Genomic DNA, 19,572 nt, shown 5'->3' with positions numbered 1-19,572 from the left:
AGACAAAAAAAAAAAAAAAAAAAAAAAAAAAATGATAAATATTGAATAATAAATGTCAAATATGTCATTGTTTATTGCACTGTTCTTAAATTCTTGGAGTTAAAATCAAAATGTAATCCGTTTATATATAATTACTTTACCATGATTAAAAGGTCAACTATAAATCTGAAAACCAATGACTAAGACGGATACATTAAATTCATTAACCTTTAGAAACTACTTTATGACTCACATTTTCTTATACAGTTTCTGTCAATATGTCATCATGCTGAGAGGGAAAGAGACAAATAAATACATAAATAAATAAATATATAAGGGTGACAAAAACAAACAAACATAAATGGAGGCAATAAATGTAACTGGTCATGTTTCACTGATCAGACACATAATCACATTAAATTAACACAAACATTCAAAAGAAGACAGCAGATCACAAAACCCCACATAGACTGTGTTCATAAGAGTCCTTGGTTTAAAGACATGAGAGAGACCTGAGAGAGACATTTGAAAGAAAAAGGAGAAATTAAGAGGACAGTGCACACACCCTGAATTTTAATCACATGAAATGATAACTGAAAAAGGACACAAGGGTGAGACAGCAAAGGGAATATGTTCCAGGTGAAAATGAGGTTATGCTCAAATTCTGAAAATGTCAAGTTCACAATGTGCCACCTGCTGGCCAACTTTTGTCCAACAATTTTGAATACAGTGGGAATATAGATTATTAGAAAGTTCTTGAATTAAATGTCAATTTCAGAACATGGCATGATAAAGGATTCACGACATATAACACTAATGTCCAGTTGTATGAATGAGTGAGGTCTGTCATTTTATATGTAAACATGATTCAACATTTTCAGCAATTTATATGCCAGTGATATAGTGTACATGTTTTGCCTCTGAAAAAAAAAAAAAAAAAAAAAAAATGAATGGGATTCAGTTTTTTTTCATACATTTTTGGTTAATTGAACATGCAATGTACACTGAAAAAATATATTTTGTGGTGAAGTAAATATAGCAGAAAAGATTAAGTATTTTTTTAATATAAAAGTTAAAGTGTGAATTTGAAAATATTAAGTAAATTGTACATTTGTACTTAATTCAGCAATGTACAAATGAATGCTCTAGCTTATTAGTAAATATTATTTTGATTGTTTGTTATGTTTACAATGCGTCATCATGTATGAATCCTAAAGAAGAAATCCTTGTCATATTTATTTGCTAATTTAAGTAAATTTCACAGGTTAAAATAGGTAAAGTTTACTTAAGTGCACAGGGCTTGAATAATTAATGAGCTTTAAAAAGTTTATTTACACCAATTTTATTGTTGATTTTGTTGTTACATTTGGTAACTTCTTGTTTAGTGAAGTATGAAGTTCATTTTCTACTCAATATTACCCGTTCATGATCAAAAAAATTATCCGTTGATTGTTACCGTTATCGTGTTTTATGCACCAAGTGTTGAGGTCTGCGTGCACAGCTCTGGGCTTTGTTTCTACCACCATTAAAACAAGGTGATATTGTCTAATAGATTACAAAGCATGCATTAAGCTTCCCTGTGGAAGGTTTCTGTGTGTCATGTGGTATGTGATTGAGTATTAAAAACATTGAAATGCTAGTACACTTTTAAATGTATTGCAAAGTAAACTCTACTTGAGAAGTTCTAAGTAAAGCCTTTACTTTGAAATTATGGCCTGTTTAATTTACTAGCAATTTTTGCGTGGAAATTGTTTCCTAGGTTTTTTAAAATAAACTTCACTCCAATTTTTTTTCAGTGTAGACTGAACATGCCACTGAAAACTTTAAAGGAATTGTTCTCCCTACAATGAAAATGTATTTGCATTTTTGCAGGCTCAGACTTGCCGCATCGTGATCGGTCACACATACTTTTTAAAGTTAGACAACACATGGTCACTGTAAGCTTTTATTGTGTGGGAAAGGGCAGTTTGGACATTCTGGTAAACTTTCTCTTTTGTGTTATAAAGTCATCTGGGTTTGGATTGACATAATGCTGAGTAAATAATGACAGAAATTTCATTTTTGGGGGAACTACTCCTTTAAAAGTGACGGACAGTCATAGGGTCTGTGTTACAAAAAAACTTCTGAACATAACGGGAAAATGTAGAAGAATCCGGAATATTTTAAGTGGTTATATTGTGGAGAAATTTCCAAGAAAACAACAATTTTGTGATCTTATGATCCTATGATCTTATTGATTTCTATGACTTTTCCATGACTTCTGCAGTCGTTTGTGATTACTGGAAATGAAATGGTAAAAATAATTTTGATTCAGACTGACTGGTTAATTAATCATTTAGACCAATTTGTGATCTGTTTTGACCAATTGATTGAAAGGAATCGAACAAAAAGTAAGCAAGCACGTTTTACTCTACACACGATCAATATTAAGGTGAAAACTTCAACAAAAAACCCCATTATATTAAGTATAGACATTTCCATGACTTTTATGATGCCATTAATTTCCAGACTTTCCCAGGTCTTTAAAACTCCCTGATATTTCCAGTTTAATTGTCCTGTGGCAGAACGTGCAACCATCAGTGTAAGATTATATAGCTTTAAAGAATTTGATAGAAAGAGAAACAGAAATTAAAAAAAAACTAAGAGGGAAAAGGACAGATAATTTAAAACCTTTAAAAACAAGCAAATGAAAAAAAACAAAAATGAAATCATTATATAAAAAAGTTAACAAAAATACACTGATCACACAAAAATACAGCCCAAACTATTCTTTGTTCTAAAGGGGCTCCTCGTCCTCGATGTCTTCATTCTCTTTGTTCTCGGGGACCGACTGTAAGGTGGAGAGAGGGACTGGAGGAAGAGAGGTGGGGGGCAGGGTGGGGCTGTTTTCTGAACTTCCTCCATCACTGTCACTACTTCCTGTCCCACCAATGCAGCTGCTACCGCTTCCTGAGGTTGTAATACTGCTGTTCTCCACAATCACCTCCCGTTTCACACCTTCGATCCAAACCTCCATCTCCTTCATGTCCTTCACTGGGGCTGCTGGGCTCGGGGAATGGGGTACCACAGGGGTGGACAGAGGCGAAGAGGGGGCTGTGACGGAGCCGGGGGAGGACGGAGGGGAGGAAGCCTGTGGAGGCTTCGCAGACTTACGGATGGTATCGCGAAAACTGGCCAGAGGGGGGCGCAGGCGTACGCCACTGCGTGTGGAGCCCTCAATAGCTTTTTGGAGCTGGGTACAGAAAAAGAAGCCAATGTTAAAATGAGAGTTTTATGGATTTTAGTCCATGTGTTTTAGCTTTGAGGTTATTTATATGCTACTGTACTCCTAATCTTTGACAAAATTCACTTTTAGAAGACAGACGATATGCATTTAAAATTTACATTCTTTCTCTTTCAGGAAAATGGATCAACTTTGAAGACCCAAAAATCACATAAAGTCATCATAAAAGTAATCCATATGACCATATGACATTTTAAGTGGTTAAATCCAAATCTTCTGAAGTGATTTGATAGGTGTGGGTAAGAAACAGATCAATATTTAAATCCTTTTTTACTATAAATCTCCACTTTCACTTTCAATTCCATTTTTTCATCTTTTGTTTTTGGCAATTCGCATTCTTCATGCATATCGCAACCTACTGGGCGAGGAAGATAATCTTTTTCTAAAGATATAGATTTAACCACTGGAGTCATATAGATTACTTTTATGCTGACTTTATGTGCTTTTAGGAGCTTCAAAGTTTTGGCCACCATTTACTTGCATTGTATGGACCTACAGAGCTGAAATATTATTCTAAAAAAAATTATCTTTGTTTAAGAATAAAGCCATACACATCTAAGATGGCATGAGGGGGAGTACATGACATTTTTGGGTAAACTATCCCTTTAATACAGGACATAAATCTGTGCCCGTAAAGTGATTTAATGGGATCTTTAAAGATTCCATTTGTTTTTCATGTTTATCCATTATCTTTTTCTATTTATCTTCAATCCAAAGATGAAAGTTGTATTAATGTCAATAACATGACACTTTTTTTGTCCGGATCTATTCAAATTATTCAGAAATCATTCAGAATGCAATTCACACAAAGCAATTACTTGAATCCACCTCTACTATGATAAACATGTTTTAAATTTCTAAGTTAAAAAAAAAAAAGAAAAGAAAAAAGTCTACATTAAACCTGAAATTTAAAATTAAAGATGGCACTACTGTGAATAAGGTTGATGGATGGAAGGATGGGGTACCTCTTTTAGCGCCACAACTCCCACCAGTTTGCCAGTATTGGTTACATAGGCATGACTCAGGCCCAGCAAAGAGAACAGGGTATGAGTCTGGGAAAAAGTGAACAGTCAAGATTCATTGACCTTCAAATCCTGAATCATACTGTGAGTCTGAAGCATTCCATTTCATAATGCTTCATTGTGAAAATATTTAATATACTGTGAACGGCTCACTTCACACTAACAACTGTGATTGTCTCCTCTCACCTTATGCAGTGATGTTCTCTCAACAAGCTGGAAGGGGGAGGGGTCTATTCTGATCTGATCGATTTCCACATGCTTGTCCATCTCTGCCTCCTCCCAGGCTTTGATCTATGTTAACCAATCACAACCAGGTATGGCTCTGACTCGGCTACCACATACTTTATAAACGTACACAAGTTTAACTAAAATAAACTACACAAGACTTAACAAATCTGACAATTTCCACATCCTAATCATTGATTAAATTGAATTTCATGATCAATTAAACATAGCTCCATTTGGTAGTTTTTATATTGTGGTATTTCAAGGCTACCTCCTCTGGTGTCATTGTGTCCGTTAAAGGTGGAGGATAAGGCTCCTACATGGAAAAAGAGATAATTCTTTCATACATAGAATGCTATATTTGCTCCAAGTATTTGAACTCATCAGTATTTTAGAATGAGTAGGGCTTATTACTTTACATATCAAAAAATTCTATGAAAGACTGTTCACTTCCCTTTACCCGTACATGTCCTTGGGAAACACTGATGAATATTAATGCAGACCATTACCAATACATTTCCTGTTCTCATTTTATCGCCCTTTCATTAAAATTTCATAAATTCTGACAGTAGTTTAATTGGTGCACACAAATTGGAACACACACAGATTTTTCACAAGGGACCTTTGAACACAAACAATGTACCTGGGGCTGACCTTCTGTATGTCTTTCCGAAGAGGAGGTAAAGAAGTTACGTAAAATTTTCCCGAAAGACTGCGAAGGACCCTTATCTAGGCAAGAGAAACAGAGAGGGAAAGACAGAAAAACAGGGAAGGCAAATTAAAAGACGAATATCATTTATACTGCCTTAAAATGCTTGTTCAATTAAAGTGATTGCCTGAGGTTTACTAGGATTTCTAAAGGAGCTGGATCAGTTTATGTTCACTGGAGAATTCTCTCACCAGGCGACATGTGATTGGTGGAGGTTTCTGGCGGTTTGGACAGAGGTAGAGGGCCGTTTCTCTCCTCTTGAACTGGCATTGTCTAAAAGTAAAAAAAAAAATAAAAAATATTACTTAATTAAAAAGTACAGAATTTCATTTAAAAAGAAGCACAAAAAAAAAAAAAAAATTATCAAGAAATGTTTCAATTTTTCTATAAATATCATTCTCTTTCTTGTGATGTTTTAATGGATCAATGGCGAATTTTGACAACGTATACAAACTAAAATTGAGTGTTGACCAAACAAACAAACAAAATCAGTCACACCTTTTCCTGTGATGTTTCGATGGATCAGTTGCAAACTTTTACTTTGTATACAAACATGAAATTGAGTGTTTTGACCAAACAAACAAAATCAGTCACATTTTTTCCTGTGATGTTTCGATGGATCAATTGCAAACTTTGACTATGTATACAACCTGATATTGAGTGTTTTGGCCAAACAAACAAATAAAAAAAGTAATCCAAAGTTTCCCCTGTGATGTTTAAAAAAATCAAAAGACAAGTTTACACCATGTATACAAACTTAAATGTAATGTTTTGACCAAAAAAAACGAAATAAGTCACATTTGTTTCCTGTGATGTTTCGATGGATCAATTGCAAACTTTTACTATGCATACAAGCTGATATTGCGTGTTTTGGCCAAATAAAAATAAAATAAGTAATTCAAAGTTTCACCTGTGATATTTTAAGGGATCAAAAACTAATTTACACCATGAGTACAAACTGAAATTGAGTGTTTTGACCAAACAAGCAAAATCAGTCATACTTTTCCTTTGATGTTTTAATGGATCAATTGCAAACTTTTACTATGTATACAAGATGATATTGAGTGTTTTGGTCAAATTAACAAATAAAAAAGTAATTCAAACCTTTGCCTGTAATGTTTTAAGGGAATAGACAAGTTTGCACCATTTTTACAAAGTGAAATTTTGTTTTGATCGATCAAACATAACCTGTCACACGTTTGCCTGTGATGTTTCATTGCATACATTTTCACAATACGTACAAATTGACATTGACGTTCGGGCCAAAAAAAAGAAGAAGAAGAAAAAAAAAGAATCTACTTGGAAATTTCAAAACCATCTAAAAGGGGCAGCTAAAACTTACTAGTAAGAAAAAAAAGAGCATTTTGTAGATCTTAAACCCTCTTTACATCCCTTTGACAGATACCTTGTCTTCTTCATTGTCATCTCCTTCCTCATCAACAAAGGCAAAGGATTCCCAGCTGACTTTTGCACAAGGCACCTGACCTTGTGAGCCCTGTCCTTGATTTAGGATCCGCCTCTCTGCTGACAGCCACCAATCACAGAGGGCGAGAAGCTCAGATCTTTCAATGCTTCCTAATAGAATCATCGATTCTGTTGAAGGTGAAGTTAGTTCAGAAGCCAGTTACAAATGAGCATTAAAATAATTTGGGACATCAAGGACCTGTTTTTAAAACCTTTCTGCCTACTGTCTGCGTACAATACTGTAGACAGGTACCTTCAAAAGCTACAAGGATCTTTAAAAGTAACTGATTTTAAACACTCTATAGGCACAAACTCCATTAATGGTAATGTATGTACTGTATATGTAAATACACAGCTCACCTAGGTATACTTAAGAGACATTTTTTTTTTCTCAGAGGTTCAACTAGTCTAAAACAATTGTCGAAACAACACGTACATACAGCCTGTGTGATATTACCTTTTGAGTCCACCAGCGGGATGGTTTTTAGCGAGGTTGAATCCATTAAATGGAGTACTTCTCTGTATGTAGACTGGGAACATAGAAACTTTACTTTCCTCACCATGATGTCCTCCACAAAGATATTATACTGGCTGCAAGAAAACAGATGCTCAACAGTTAGACACTATAAACTGCTGACACTCTTAAAAGAGGTTAATAACTCTGGACCACAAAGGGTAGATTAAGGCAAAGACCATGACTTTGATAAAGAGGTAATGAATAGCCCAAATCTAATGTGTTTGCAGTGGCTCACTGTTAGCTGGAAGGGTGCCAACGCTTCATGTTGCCACCCCTCGTTGACAAGTGTATTTACTAATGGCTCCTGCTGCTAATGAATCACAGACTTTGAGGTGCTGTCAGCATGCGAGGGTGAGAGAACCTGCCTGCACTGTGAACCAAGCTGTTTTGTGACATAATACACCATACAGTGGTGGTGTTTGCTGTGCACCAGTGTCATTTTCGTCAACAAAAACTAAAATAAAAACTAAATTATAATTTGTTTTTAATTAAATGTTATTGGAAAAACTGAAACTAAATGAAAACACATTTTTATGACTGCAAAACAAACTAAGGCCACGTCCACACTTCTACATTTTCAGAAGAAAACACACTGATTTCGCTACGTTTATGCCTCTACACTGGAACTGTGTTTTCCTCCACCAAAAACAGAGCTTGTCGAAAACACTCTACATTACCGTGCACTTTGGAAAACGATGGCGTTAGGAAACAGATTGGTGTGGATGTGGATGATCACAAATTAATTTTAATGTTAGTTTTTATTTCACAGTATATTATACAATTTGAAACCTTTACATCCTGCCTTCATAAAACATAGACGACCCAGAGAAATTTAACAGCATTTTAGTGAAAACTTACGAAAATTGAAAGGACAAATAAAAAAATAGAAATTAAAACAATTAAATAAAACTAATTTAAGTTTTAAATTTAAATAATAATAATAAAAGACTCCAATTATTCATAAATAATATTTTATATGTTTACAATCTTATGATGAATAGAAAATTTTTTGTTTTTTTTGTTTTCCTAACTTTGTAAGCATGTAATTCTGGTTCTGTTCACTCCTGCTCCCTCCAAAAGGTCTTATTTTATTCCAGTAGATGGCATGAAGTACTAGAAAAATTATTTTTCCTCTATCACCCTGCATCACAAAATGCAGATCTGAAATGTAGATGGCGATCTAACGCATTTTAGCCCTCACAGATGTGCTCATCCAGAGGCATTCAATTTAATTTGAAGTTCATGCACTACCTCCATTGTTTCATTAAATATCTAGGCCTCTGAGTGGACTATCTAGGTGGCATTAGAAAGCTGAGATCCTCTCCTTTACGATGATGTATAACATTTGATCATCAATAGTATATTCAATAACATACTGTATATTTCTGATGATTTGTTTAGCATGCTATTCTGCTGGACTGCATATTTTGTTCTGGACATCTAAGATATAACATTGTATTATTCACCCAAGCAAGATCACAGACAAGTAAAAATTGGCTAATTTTTTAGAAAACCACTTTAACTAAGGTAAAAGCAGATATAAAGTTTTTGGCTACTTGGGGCTTACAGCAGTAGTGATTGGCGCATAAGAGAGATTTGATGTCTTATAGAAATCATATTTCACTTTGTGATTCTTTAGAAAATCTTTCAAACTTTCTAATGCTTTATTTTGTTATTTTATGTAACATAAATGCAGTAGTGATGGTAATCTATGAAATGTTCAGATTCTAAGCTTTCAAATGATACCCTAAATGCCTGACTTATGTACTCGGAGACTTTAACATTTTAAGCGTAAACTTGTTTTGTGACACAGCGTCCCCTTTTGGACCTGCTGTCCACTGTTTCACTGTCCATAGAGTTGAAGATGAAAATGTAAACAAAATTATAAATTCATATAATATATAATAGCTCTGGCCCAGCCAACAGTGAAATCTCATTGTAACCTCACATTTGTGGGGTTTGCGGTGTCTGCACACCTTATGTGGCCAAAGCCCAGCTCGGGTAGGTACGGCAGTTTCTTGACCTGGATAATGGAATCATACAGTGAAGGTTGTAGACCCTGCGCGACCATGTTGGCAAGGATGACGGCAACCATCATGGGCAGGATGTGAGAGATCTGACCGGTCAGTTCAAAACAGATCACTGCCGTCGAAACGGTGTGAGTGACCGCTCCAGTCAGTGCTGCTGCACCTATATGGAGTAAGAGAAAGAGAAAGGGATTGACCAACAGAGTAACAGGACAGAAAGATGGAGTGGTCTACACTGCAAAACCATTTCCATGGTTTCCAGTAAAAAAAATAAAATAAAAAAATAAATAAAAACAAGATCAAAATACTGAGTTAGAAATGTATTTATTTTTTGCAGTGTAAGACAAGGTAGACTTAAACAGTGTGACAGATTGAGGAGTGAAATAAGGAAAGCAGAGTGTATGGACAGGAATCATGCAGTGAAGGACTGAAGACATGGAGAAGAAAGGGAGAGAAACATGATGTGACATCATCAGTGCAGCATGAGCAAACATTTGGTAATAGAGGTGGATTGGAAGAGAAGGAAAGGATGACTGACCAATGACAGCGTACCCTCCAGGGATGATGCGGTACAGTATTCCATCAAACAGGATACCATGAGGAAAGAGAGTAGCCATAATCTCACCCACTAAACGACCAAATGCTGCACCTATAAGTGGAATACATCAAAGAGAAGATCTGCATTCATCTATTCACACAAGCGTAAGGCATTGTTGTAGTCCACATTCCAATGCGTTATTACTTAATACCTGTGATGTTGCTATTTTAAAAAGCATTTAGCTAATTCTTTAATAATTATAGTGCATGTACTTTTTATGAGCTCATATTAATTGAGAGACTACATGGAACATTTGTGCTTTTAAAAATGTATGTCACACAGCCGATCTGCTTAATATCTGCTTAAAAATAAACCTAGGCAATAAAGTTTTTAAAACTTGTGAAAAGACCTAAACTATACACTTTCCTTTAAACATTTTTATGAATATTAACCTAAAATCTTAATGTGTCATGGACATGCTGTGCATCAAACTTTGCATCAAATATGCTATGTATCTACCAATGTATTAAATTACTGGTGCCTACATTAGTTTCCTTAAATTCTTCAAATAAGCCTTATGTATTTGCTTTTTGAAGTTTTTATGTTAAATTGATCCTTAAATGAATGTGTCCATAAAAGGAAGTAATTGAGAAAGTAATATACTGTAATCAGTAATGTAAACAGGCCCGGCTCCTGCCAGCTATACTAGGGTGGGCTTGGTGATGTCATAGGTGGGCATTTGGGATTGGGAGGTGGTCAGACTACTTATTTTCATGTCTGTAATTGGCATAGCATGGCGTAATTGTTATAAGCACAAGGCCTATTGTACCTATATTTTACACTTATTTCCCATATTAAAAATATATTGAAATAAATAAACATATAAACCCTGACCTTTTGGTATACTACCTACATTACTAAGTAATAAAATACAGCAATACACATTCAGAGTCATTTAATACAGCCTTAAAGCAAATTACAAAGCCAAATCAGAGTCCCCACAAATGCAAGGATAGAGTGAAGAGAAATATATTAGATGTGGTCATGGGGAGATCACTAACATAAAATAGATTAAGAACCTACAATTTTAACAGCGATGGGCTCTTTCACTTTTCTGGTTAATTGGTTAAATAAAAATGTAATTAGCTATTATACTTCCCTACAAAGGCAACACGCAAAATTGAGTTCTGGCTGAAATCAGGTCTTGAGTTTGGCTCATATGCTAAAATTCAGAGAATACTTGAGGTAAAAATGCAGTCACTACAAAATCCAAATCAAAATAATTAAAGCCATTTTTTTTTTTTAAAACAAATCAATCTATGTTATTTAATGAGTTTGGCCTTTGTAGGGTAGTAAAGGGTATTGATACAGCATTTTACCAGTGAAGCTAAACATATGTAAAGTAATTTAGATAAATATACAGGAATTTTGATGGATGATTGAATGGATAGATGGATGGATGGATGATGGATGGATGGATGGATGAAAAGTAATGCCACCAAGGATGTCAGCACCAAGGGTTATTTTCATGGCAAAAACAGAGTAGTTTAACATGCCATGACAAACAATAAACAACAAACTACCACAGCACTGTTAAAAGATAGATGAAAATAAAAAAGACATAAGACGCGAGGTGAAGACAGCATCTCTCAGTGACACCGAACTTTAAACAGGGGAAACAGAAGCACGCTTCCTGCAAAACACTACTGTTTTCAAGCCATGATCGCAAACGGTACTATCAGCTGTGGGTGTGGCTGTGGCTCAGGTGGTAGAGCAGGTTGGCCACTAATTGCAGGGTTAACGTTTCAGTTCCCAGCCTACATGACTCCACATGCTGAAGTGTCCTTGGGCAAGACACTGAACCCCAAGTTGCTCCCAATGGCAGGCTAGCACCTTGCATGGCAGCTCTGCTGTCATTGGTGTGTGAGTGTGTGTGTGAATGGGTGAATGAGTCACAGTGTGAAGCACATTGGAACCACTAAGGTTAAAAAAGGCGCTATATAAGTGCAGACCGTTTAATATTGGCCGGGATGGTGCTTTACAATTTAGGTCCAGTATTTCGCTAACAACCACAGCGCGATTTTGCTGAGGTGGAGGGAGATATTTGATGAGCAGAAGAGGGAGCCTGTGGTGCATTAACAGAAGCCACATGGTCACTGCTAGAGACACTACCAGGCTTTTTTATAGGCACTAAAAACCTATGCATTGCACACAAATATCTCTTACTACTGTTGTCGCTCACAGAACCTTCTTTTGATCCGTAGCAGAGTGAAGCCAAGCCAGTCTTAACTGTGAAAGTGACGCTGCTTTCAGCCAATGACAAAAACAGAAAAATACTAAAAATTTCTGGTGCTATATTGTGATTGTTTGGGGCAGTCTACAACCCACCCTCAATGTTTGCAACACACAGCCCACCCCCAAATTGCTTTTAACCAATGCACAGATTGTAAAAAAATAAAATATTTGATTTAATATCATGTTTGCCAAATGTTTGATTGGGTGGGCAAGACTCACGTTTGGGTGGGCTCAGCCCATCCCTGCCCATGCCTACATTGGGCCCTGAACATAAATGAAAAATACAGGAGACCTACCCAGTACAAAGACAGGCATGAAAGCTCCAGACGGGATGGGCATCGTGGTAGAAACCGCAGACATCCAGAACTGTGAGATGAATATTAATGTGTTCACACAGTTGCCATGATTTTGAAATTAATTAGACCATTGTCAGAAAAACATTTAAGAGCCTGACCTTTGCTGTTTTTTTTAATCATATATAAGGCAATAATGTTTCAATGACATATTGTGCTCTTTTTCAATACCTGAGAAATAAAACAAATTAATAGGCTAAATGTTATATTTAAAGCACTGAAAACAACCTTCATGATGAAGAAGAGAATAAGAATGACAAAGATGCTGACATCAGGGTGAAACCAGACAGCCGAGCGACCCAGACCAGGAGGATGGGGGGATCCCCATATCTTTGTCCAGGTGAAGTTATCAAACAGAGAGTTGATGCACTCTCTGGGCATCAGCTGTAGAATAATCCATTAAAAAATAATTTAATATAAATAAACTAAATCTATATAATCTAATATCATAACTAACTATCATATTACTTACAAATAGTTTATATGAAAGACTCTGGCACATAAACAACAGAAAATTATTCTTATGGGCTGTTCACAACAAAGATGTCCTTGCTCTCAAAGCAATATTCCAGGTTCAATACAAGTTAAGCTCAGTTGACAGCATTTGTGGCATAATGTTGATTACCACAAAAAAGTTTTTCGACTCGTCCATCCTTTTCTTTAAAAAAAAAGCAAAAATCGAAGTTACAGCGAGGCACCTACAATGGAAGTGAATGGGGCCAATTTTTGGAGGGTTTAAAGACAGAAATGTGAAGCTTATAATTTTATAAAAGCCCTTACATTAATTCTTCTGTTAAAACACATGTATTATTTGAGCTCTAAAGTTGTTTAAATTTTTGCAGTCATTTTAGGGTTTGTTGATATTACATTATTATGGCCATTACGTTGTAGAATTGGCTATAACTTTACACAGAAAAGCTTAGTAAGCTATTTTATAACACATAAATCATGTTAACAAATACACATAATGTCTTGTGGCTATACTTTTGAAACAATTAGTATTTTAACATTTACAGATTGGCCCCATTCACTTAAATTCACGTTTTTTAAAGAAAAGGAGGGGCAAGTCAAAACAAATTTTTCTGGTAATCAGTATTATGCCAAAGATGCTGTTGATTGAGCTTAACTTGCATTGAACCTGGAATATTCCTTTAAAAAAGCTAGACACAGTGTCAGGAATAGAGCAGAACGCAGGTGTCTCAAGATGTGTTTTAACAGTTGAAGTTCTTTTTAACTTGACACAAAAAACATGTCTAAAAATGTGGTGCTCCTACACGAACCACAAAAAAAAAAAAAAAAAAAAAAGAAAAAAAGAAAAGAAAAGAAAAGAAAGGCACATGAAACAATAAAAGATGCCTGCATATTTACATAGGAAAACCAATGAAAAACAGCATGGATGGACGCAAAAAACATGTTTGGTGTGAACGGACGCTTTAGCAGATTTCAATTTTTTATTTCAGTTTCTGACCTCTCCAGCCATGAATTGTCCGAAGCCTGGAGGGAATGTCAGTGTTGTAACCAGTAGAGTCACAACAGCAGGGAAAATCAGTCGGCTGTGAGAAAAAATGTGACACTTAGATATTTTGTTGATTTGTTTGTGTCTGTATTAATAATTAACTTCTACTAAAGTTAACTAAAGAAAACACTATACATTACACACTTCACCTTTTAACTACTAACTATGAATTGCAAAAGTTAAAGCTCATATTGTCTGTTCTCATTTGCTCTTTTGTTTTCTCTTACTGTTCCATAAGAAAGCGTGTGAGAATATTGGGTTTTCTCATGAAGAGGACGACTTGGCGGTTCAGGTAAACAAAGAAAGCTCCCAGAAACCCACAAGAAATCCTGCAAACAAACACAAAAACATCCAATCATTCCAGCAATAAAACACAAAAAGCACATTATAGTGCATTATAGTACTATACTACACTTCAACTTTTTATTGTCACCCTTTGCATTATAAAATACGAAGACAAAATAATAGACAAATAAATGAAAATTATAAGGAGATTAAAATTATATAATATAACTTTTAAGTGTTGTTGCAGTCTGAATGCTGAATTTTCGCTGTGTGGAAATAAGGAGCATTCCTTATAATATAATACAATATAAAAACAATAGTTTTCATCAAAACGTGTTAGTGAAATGGCGTTCCAACAAATCAAATATAATACCAACATCTGCTCACTTTGGTCAGCTGACAAAAATGCAAAAGTTAAAGTGCAACTACATTCACTACATGGCAAAAAATATGTGAACAGTCGAAATTTACACCCATATGTGCTTGTTGAACATTTAAGTTTTGCTTTTTCAGCATCTCATGCCATATGAAGCAGTGATATGAGAAACAGATAAATATTTAAGTCCTTATTTACTATAAATTCTCCTCCCTGCCCAGTAGGTAACAATATGCATGGAGAATGCGAATCGCCAAAAATAAAAGAATGTGAAAGTGAAAGTTAAAGTGGAGATTGATAGTAAAAAAGGACTTAAATATTGATCTTTTTCTCACCCAAACTTATCATATTGCTTCAGAAGACTTAAATCAATGAAGTTTTATGAATTACTTTTATGCTGCCTTTATGTGCTTTTGGAGCTTCAAAGTTTTGGTACCCATACACTTGCATTGTGAGGACCTACAGAGCTGAAATGTTCTTCTAAAAATCTCTGTTTGTGTTCAGCAGAAGAAAGAACGACATACACATCTAGGATGGCACGAGGGTGAGTAAATGTTTGGGTGAACTATTCCTTTAAGGAGATTGCATGACTGTATAGGCCTACTTGATTTTATGCAGCTGCTAGTAATGGATGCAGCTGAAACAGACAAACTAGTTAATTAGAAGGAGGTGTCCACATACTTGTGGTCATGTAGTGTACAGTATGCTGTGTGTGTCAGGTCTGCGAGTGTGTCAAGGGTTATAGAATGGCACACATACACACACACACACACACACACACACACACACACACACACACACACAGCTTCAGGATTGTGCCCTCACCACGAACGGCACGCTCTCCCCTGCGCTCTCACCCAATAATGGCGAACGCCGGGAGCTCCTGCAGGTCAAAGGGAAAATCCATGCGGAAGTTGGTACGAAAGAGAGCAGTGATGGTGACTGAGAGGTGGAAGTCAAGAGAGGGAAAAGATGAATGCAGATTAGGAAATATATAGAAAGACTAGGTAGAAGATTATCTGACCATACAAATGCAACCAATGTTTGAAGTTTGCTTTTTGAAGAATACCGTTTTGCAAAGTGTCTCACCTGCATCTTTATTGAACACAGACAGCACTCTGAATATGAAAGCACTGAATGTGGCAGCAAAGTAGCCCCTCCAGTAGTTCCTCACGGCAAAATATGTTGATGTAACTTCAATGCTGAACAATACACCTTGAATATAGAGCAAAAAATTTGAAGGGTTTACTGTCATTTAAAGTAGTATAGCTTTACTAAACAGACACTTTATATGATTTTTTTACTTGAAAAATGATGAAATAATTGTGTTTTGCCCTTTTTAAATTTACATGAATGTTTAAGCAAAAGTATATATCTTAGGTCCTGTAACCAGTCAACATTTCATTTACATTTTTCAATAATTTTTGATCAAATTTCTATAAGTACAAATATTCCATGTATTCTTTCAATTAATATGAAGTCATAAAAGCTGCATGCATATTGATAATTATTATATAATTAGAGAATGAGCAAAATGCTGTTTTAGATGGGGTACAGCATGTCATACCTCAGGATAATTACCCAAGTCCCAAGTATTTCATGTTAACTATCCAATTACAGATCTATATGTATGAGGAAAACAATTAGGAAACAATTTCTGAAACACCATTTTTGGATAGTTCATTTTACCTCCAAGAGGGGTTCCAAAGCAGCATCCAACCCCCACTGCACAACCCACTGTGAGGATGTCTGTATAACAATATGGGCTCTACTGACACAGAAGTAGACAAAAAAGATGGAATAGGACACAGTTGAGGGTAACATTTCTAAATGGCCTGGATGATATACACTCACTGAGCATTTTATTGGGAACACCTGTACACCTACTTATTTATGCAATTATCTATTTAGCCAATCGTGTGGCAGCAGTGAAATGCATAAAATATTGCAGATAAGGGTCAGGAGTTTCAGTTAATGTTCACATCAACCATCAGAATGGGGGAAAAAAAATGTGATCTCAGTGATTTGGACGGTGGCATGATTGTTGGTGCCAGATGGGCTGGTTTGAGTATTTCTGTAACTGCTGATCTCCTGGGATTTTCACAAGATTGTCTCTAGAGTTTACTCAGTATGGTGCCAAAAACAATAAACATCCAGCAAGTGGCAGTTCTGCGGACGGAAACGCCTTGTCGATGAGAGAGGTCAACAGAGAATGGCCAGACTGATTTGAACTGACAGAAAGGCTACGGTAACTCAGATAACCCCTCTGTACAATTGTAGTGAGCAGAATAGAATCTCAGGAAGCACAACACGTCGAACCTTGAGGCGGATGGGCTACAACAGTAGAAGACAACATCGGGCACTTTATTAGGACCATATTGTTCCTAATAACGTGCTTAGTGAGCGTATAAGTACTGCCTTCAAATATGGTGTGTAATAACAATAATAAAAATAGCCTATCCCTGGATGATAAATAAGCATTCTGTGTTTTATGAATGGAAATACCAAAAATGCATTTCAAAATCTCTTTGCACTTCTGCTTACCTGATAGACTCCAGAGAAGAAAGACATAAACTTGCTGAGTACAGCTGCACAGATACTGGCTATATGGACAAAGGGACCCTGAAGCATAAAAAAATATCAAGAAAACAGAACTCATGCTCACCCAATCAAAGTGCAACATTTTAGATAATATGAAATATCACTAAGCACCCATTCCTAAATTTGTCTGTAATTTCACCCATTCTTTTGGATATATAAAAATATATATTCTGTATATATATATATATATATATATATATATATGTATTGTATATATATATATAATGCATTTCAGCAAGAGTTGAAAATATTTGTTTTATCCCAATGTTTTGACTGTATTTGGCCAGAAATGGATAGTATATGTCACAGACACTGTAAAATCAAAGCGTCTCACCTCTTTGCCAACTGGCATTCCACTGCCCAGGCCAGCAGTGAGTCCCACCACTTTGGCAATAAATGCCTTGAGTGTCAAATACTCCTTCAGCACAACTCCTCTGAGGATGGTTTTCAGCTCTGGAATACCAGAGCCTGAGGGGCAATCAGAGAACAGAAGAAGAAGAAAGAAAAAATGTGCAAATGAATGAGAAAGCTTGTGAATGAGGAGGAATGAACAGGGAAAATAAATGTAATAAAATGTGTGAAATCAGAGTGTTAAATATGAATGCACACATTATATATATATAAAGACATCAGAAACTGATTAAATGGAATCTGTAAGCTGTTGTTAATGTGAAAGCAGTGGATGAACCAGCAGGTGGTGTTGTTGAGAAGTAAACCTAACAGTGTCCAGGTGGAATAATTTTAGAAGTGAGAAACAGAGAAGGGTTATGGATTACTAGCATACTACTTATTGTATCCTGTGCAGTAAACACTGAATAGTGCCAGCATTTTTTTTAAATAATATTTTAAACAATAAACATTGTTTATAAAAAATGTATTAAACAGTACTAAGTTACATTTTGTCACATGACCTCAATTCATTGTATGTGTAATTTACCGTACAATTAATAGAATAGCATCCAATTATCATCTATTTTGTATTTTTAATGAAATTTTGCAGTCCAACTCTTAGCAGTAAAAATAAATTGTATTGGAAACAATGTAAAAAGTCATGTATCATTTTACGTTTAGTTCTCTTTTAGTGCTCTGTTGTATACTGCACATTTTGGCGAATACATAGGTCATCCGGATATTCCATGCATACATCCTGCATACTGCAGAAATTGTAAGCATAGTTTTGTAGTATCCTCTTCCGTACATAGCCAAGAGTGTAGATCCAACACATCTACACTGTAACTGAGCAATTTGAAAGGACAGGACAAAAATAAAAATAAAACTTTGCTGATTTCAACAGGAGCGTTATTACTTTTGGCACTCTGTTTTGCATATGTTGTCGACGCAGTGTAAAGACAGAGGGTATGTAGATAGCATACAAAAAAGGTTATATAAAGGGTACAGCTAGTGAAATAGCAGAGGGTATTCAAAAGCTAAAGCAAACAGAAAAGAAGAGGATGTTGAGGGAACTGTTGAGGGAAGAGCAGAGAGTACACACCAATGGCCTGAGGAGCGACCAGGTGGCAGAAGAGGGAAGCAAACAAGATGAGCACCATGGGATAGGAGACCCAGACCAGGTATTGCAGTGGGATGTTTCCCTTCAACTCCCCATAAAACCACTTATAGGCTGAGACACCGGGACAGGGACAGCAGTGATGGAGGCAGAGAGACAGGAAAAAGGGTCAGCACAGAAAAGAAAAGCAAGATTAGTGGAACAAAGGATTGGAAGGTGTTTTAAGATAGGTGGAAGAAACATGGGGAAAATATGGGATATTACAGAGCCTCTTAGAGGACAGGACGGGACATTTTTTTTCCTGAAATTGTTTTGCGTTCACTCGCAATAGTTTGAGTTCCTTCAAAATAAGTTGTACATGCTTTTACTACAGTAACCATATTTTAACCTTGACATTCGTAGTAAAACCATAATAATAACACAGGGAAATTAAAACTATGGAAATTAAAATCATAATTATGTGGTTATTATGTTTTTTAATATAAATACCAGGGTAAAACCATAGTAACCACAAGACTAACCATGGTTAATCAATAATAAAACTATGGTTACTAAATGGATACAGTATACTGTATTAAAACCATGGTTTCCGAAAAAAAAAAAATATGGTTACTTTTCATTGTTACTACAATATTACTGTAGTAAAACCATTGTTTCTGCCAAAAAAACAAAAACAAATCACGGTTAGCCTACAACAGTTATGGTTATTACAATATTACTATAGTAAAACCATGGTTTCTGCCAAAAAAACACAGTTACTACAGTCAAGGTTACTACAGTATTACTATAGTAAAACCATGGTTTCTGCCAAAAAACTATGGTTACTATAGCTTACAATATTACTATAGTAAAACATGGAACGGTCATGGTTACAT

General features: G+C 35.6%; 1 protein-coding gene across 2 annotated transcripts in view; it reads right to left on the bottom strand.

Moving 5' to 3' along the window:
- Window positions 1–343: 343 nt before the first annotated feature.
- The window catches only part of LOC127425067 (chloride channel protein 1-like), a 28,451-nt gene continuing 9,222 nt past the window's right edge, over window positions 344–19,572 (bottom strand). The window contains exons 4-23 of one of the 2 annotated variants that reach the window (XM_051670696.1): window positions 18,683–18,811; window positions 17,525–17,658; window positions 17,134–17,211; window positions 16,279–16,357; window positions 15,679–15,804; window positions 15,447–15,531; window positions 14,156–14,257; window positions 13,881–13,965; window positions 12,641–12,796; window positions 12,356–12,425; window positions 9,765–9,875; window positions 9,176–9,389; window positions 7,140–7,273; window positions 6,624–6,811; window positions 5,410–5,491; window positions 5,153–5,238; window positions 4,781–4,825; window positions 4,471–4,575; window positions 4,228–4,314; window positions 344–3,211 (exon numbers count right to left, since the gene is read on the bottom strand). In XM_051670696.1, the coding sequence (XP_051526656.1) occupies window positions 2,756–3,211; window positions 4,228–4,314; window positions 4,471–4,575; window positions 4,781–4,825; window positions 5,153–5,238; window positions 5,410–5,491; window positions 6,624–6,811; window positions 7,140–7,273; window positions 9,176–9,389; window positions 9,765–9,875; window positions 12,356–12,425; window positions 12,641–12,796; window positions 13,881–13,965; window positions 14,156–14,257; window positions 15,447–15,531; window positions 15,679–15,804; window positions 16,279–16,357; window positions 17,134–17,211; window positions 17,525–17,658; window positions 18,683–18,811 (2,552 nt within the window). In that variant the 3' untranslated portion in view covers window positions 344–2,755. The remainder of the gene's footprint in view (window positions 3,212–4,227; window positions 4,315–4,470; window positions 4,576–4,780; window positions 4,826–5,152; window positions 5,239–5,409; window positions 5,492–6,623; window positions 6,812–7,139; window positions 7,274–9,175; window positions 9,390–9,764; window positions 9,876–12,355; window positions 12,426–12,640; window positions 12,797–13,880; window positions 13,966–14,155; window positions 14,258–15,446; window positions 15,532–15,678; window positions 15,805–16,278; window positions 16,358–17,133; window positions 17,212–17,524; window positions 17,659–18,682; window positions 18,812–19,572) is intronic. The other variant, XR_007894557.1, reaches the window with a different exon arrangement.

Source organism: Myxocyprinus asiaticus, chromosome 34, assembly GCF_019703515.2.
Source record: "Myxocyprinus asiaticus isolate MX2 ecotype Aquarium Trade chromosome 34, UBuf_Myxa_2, whole genome shotgun sequence".
NCBI lineage: Eukaryota > Metazoa > Chordata > Actinopteri > Cypriniformes > Catostomidae > Myxocyprinus > Myxocyprinus asiaticus.
Note: the sequence above shows the minus strand (reverse complement) of the source record. Positions and strands in the feature narration are given on the sequence as shown.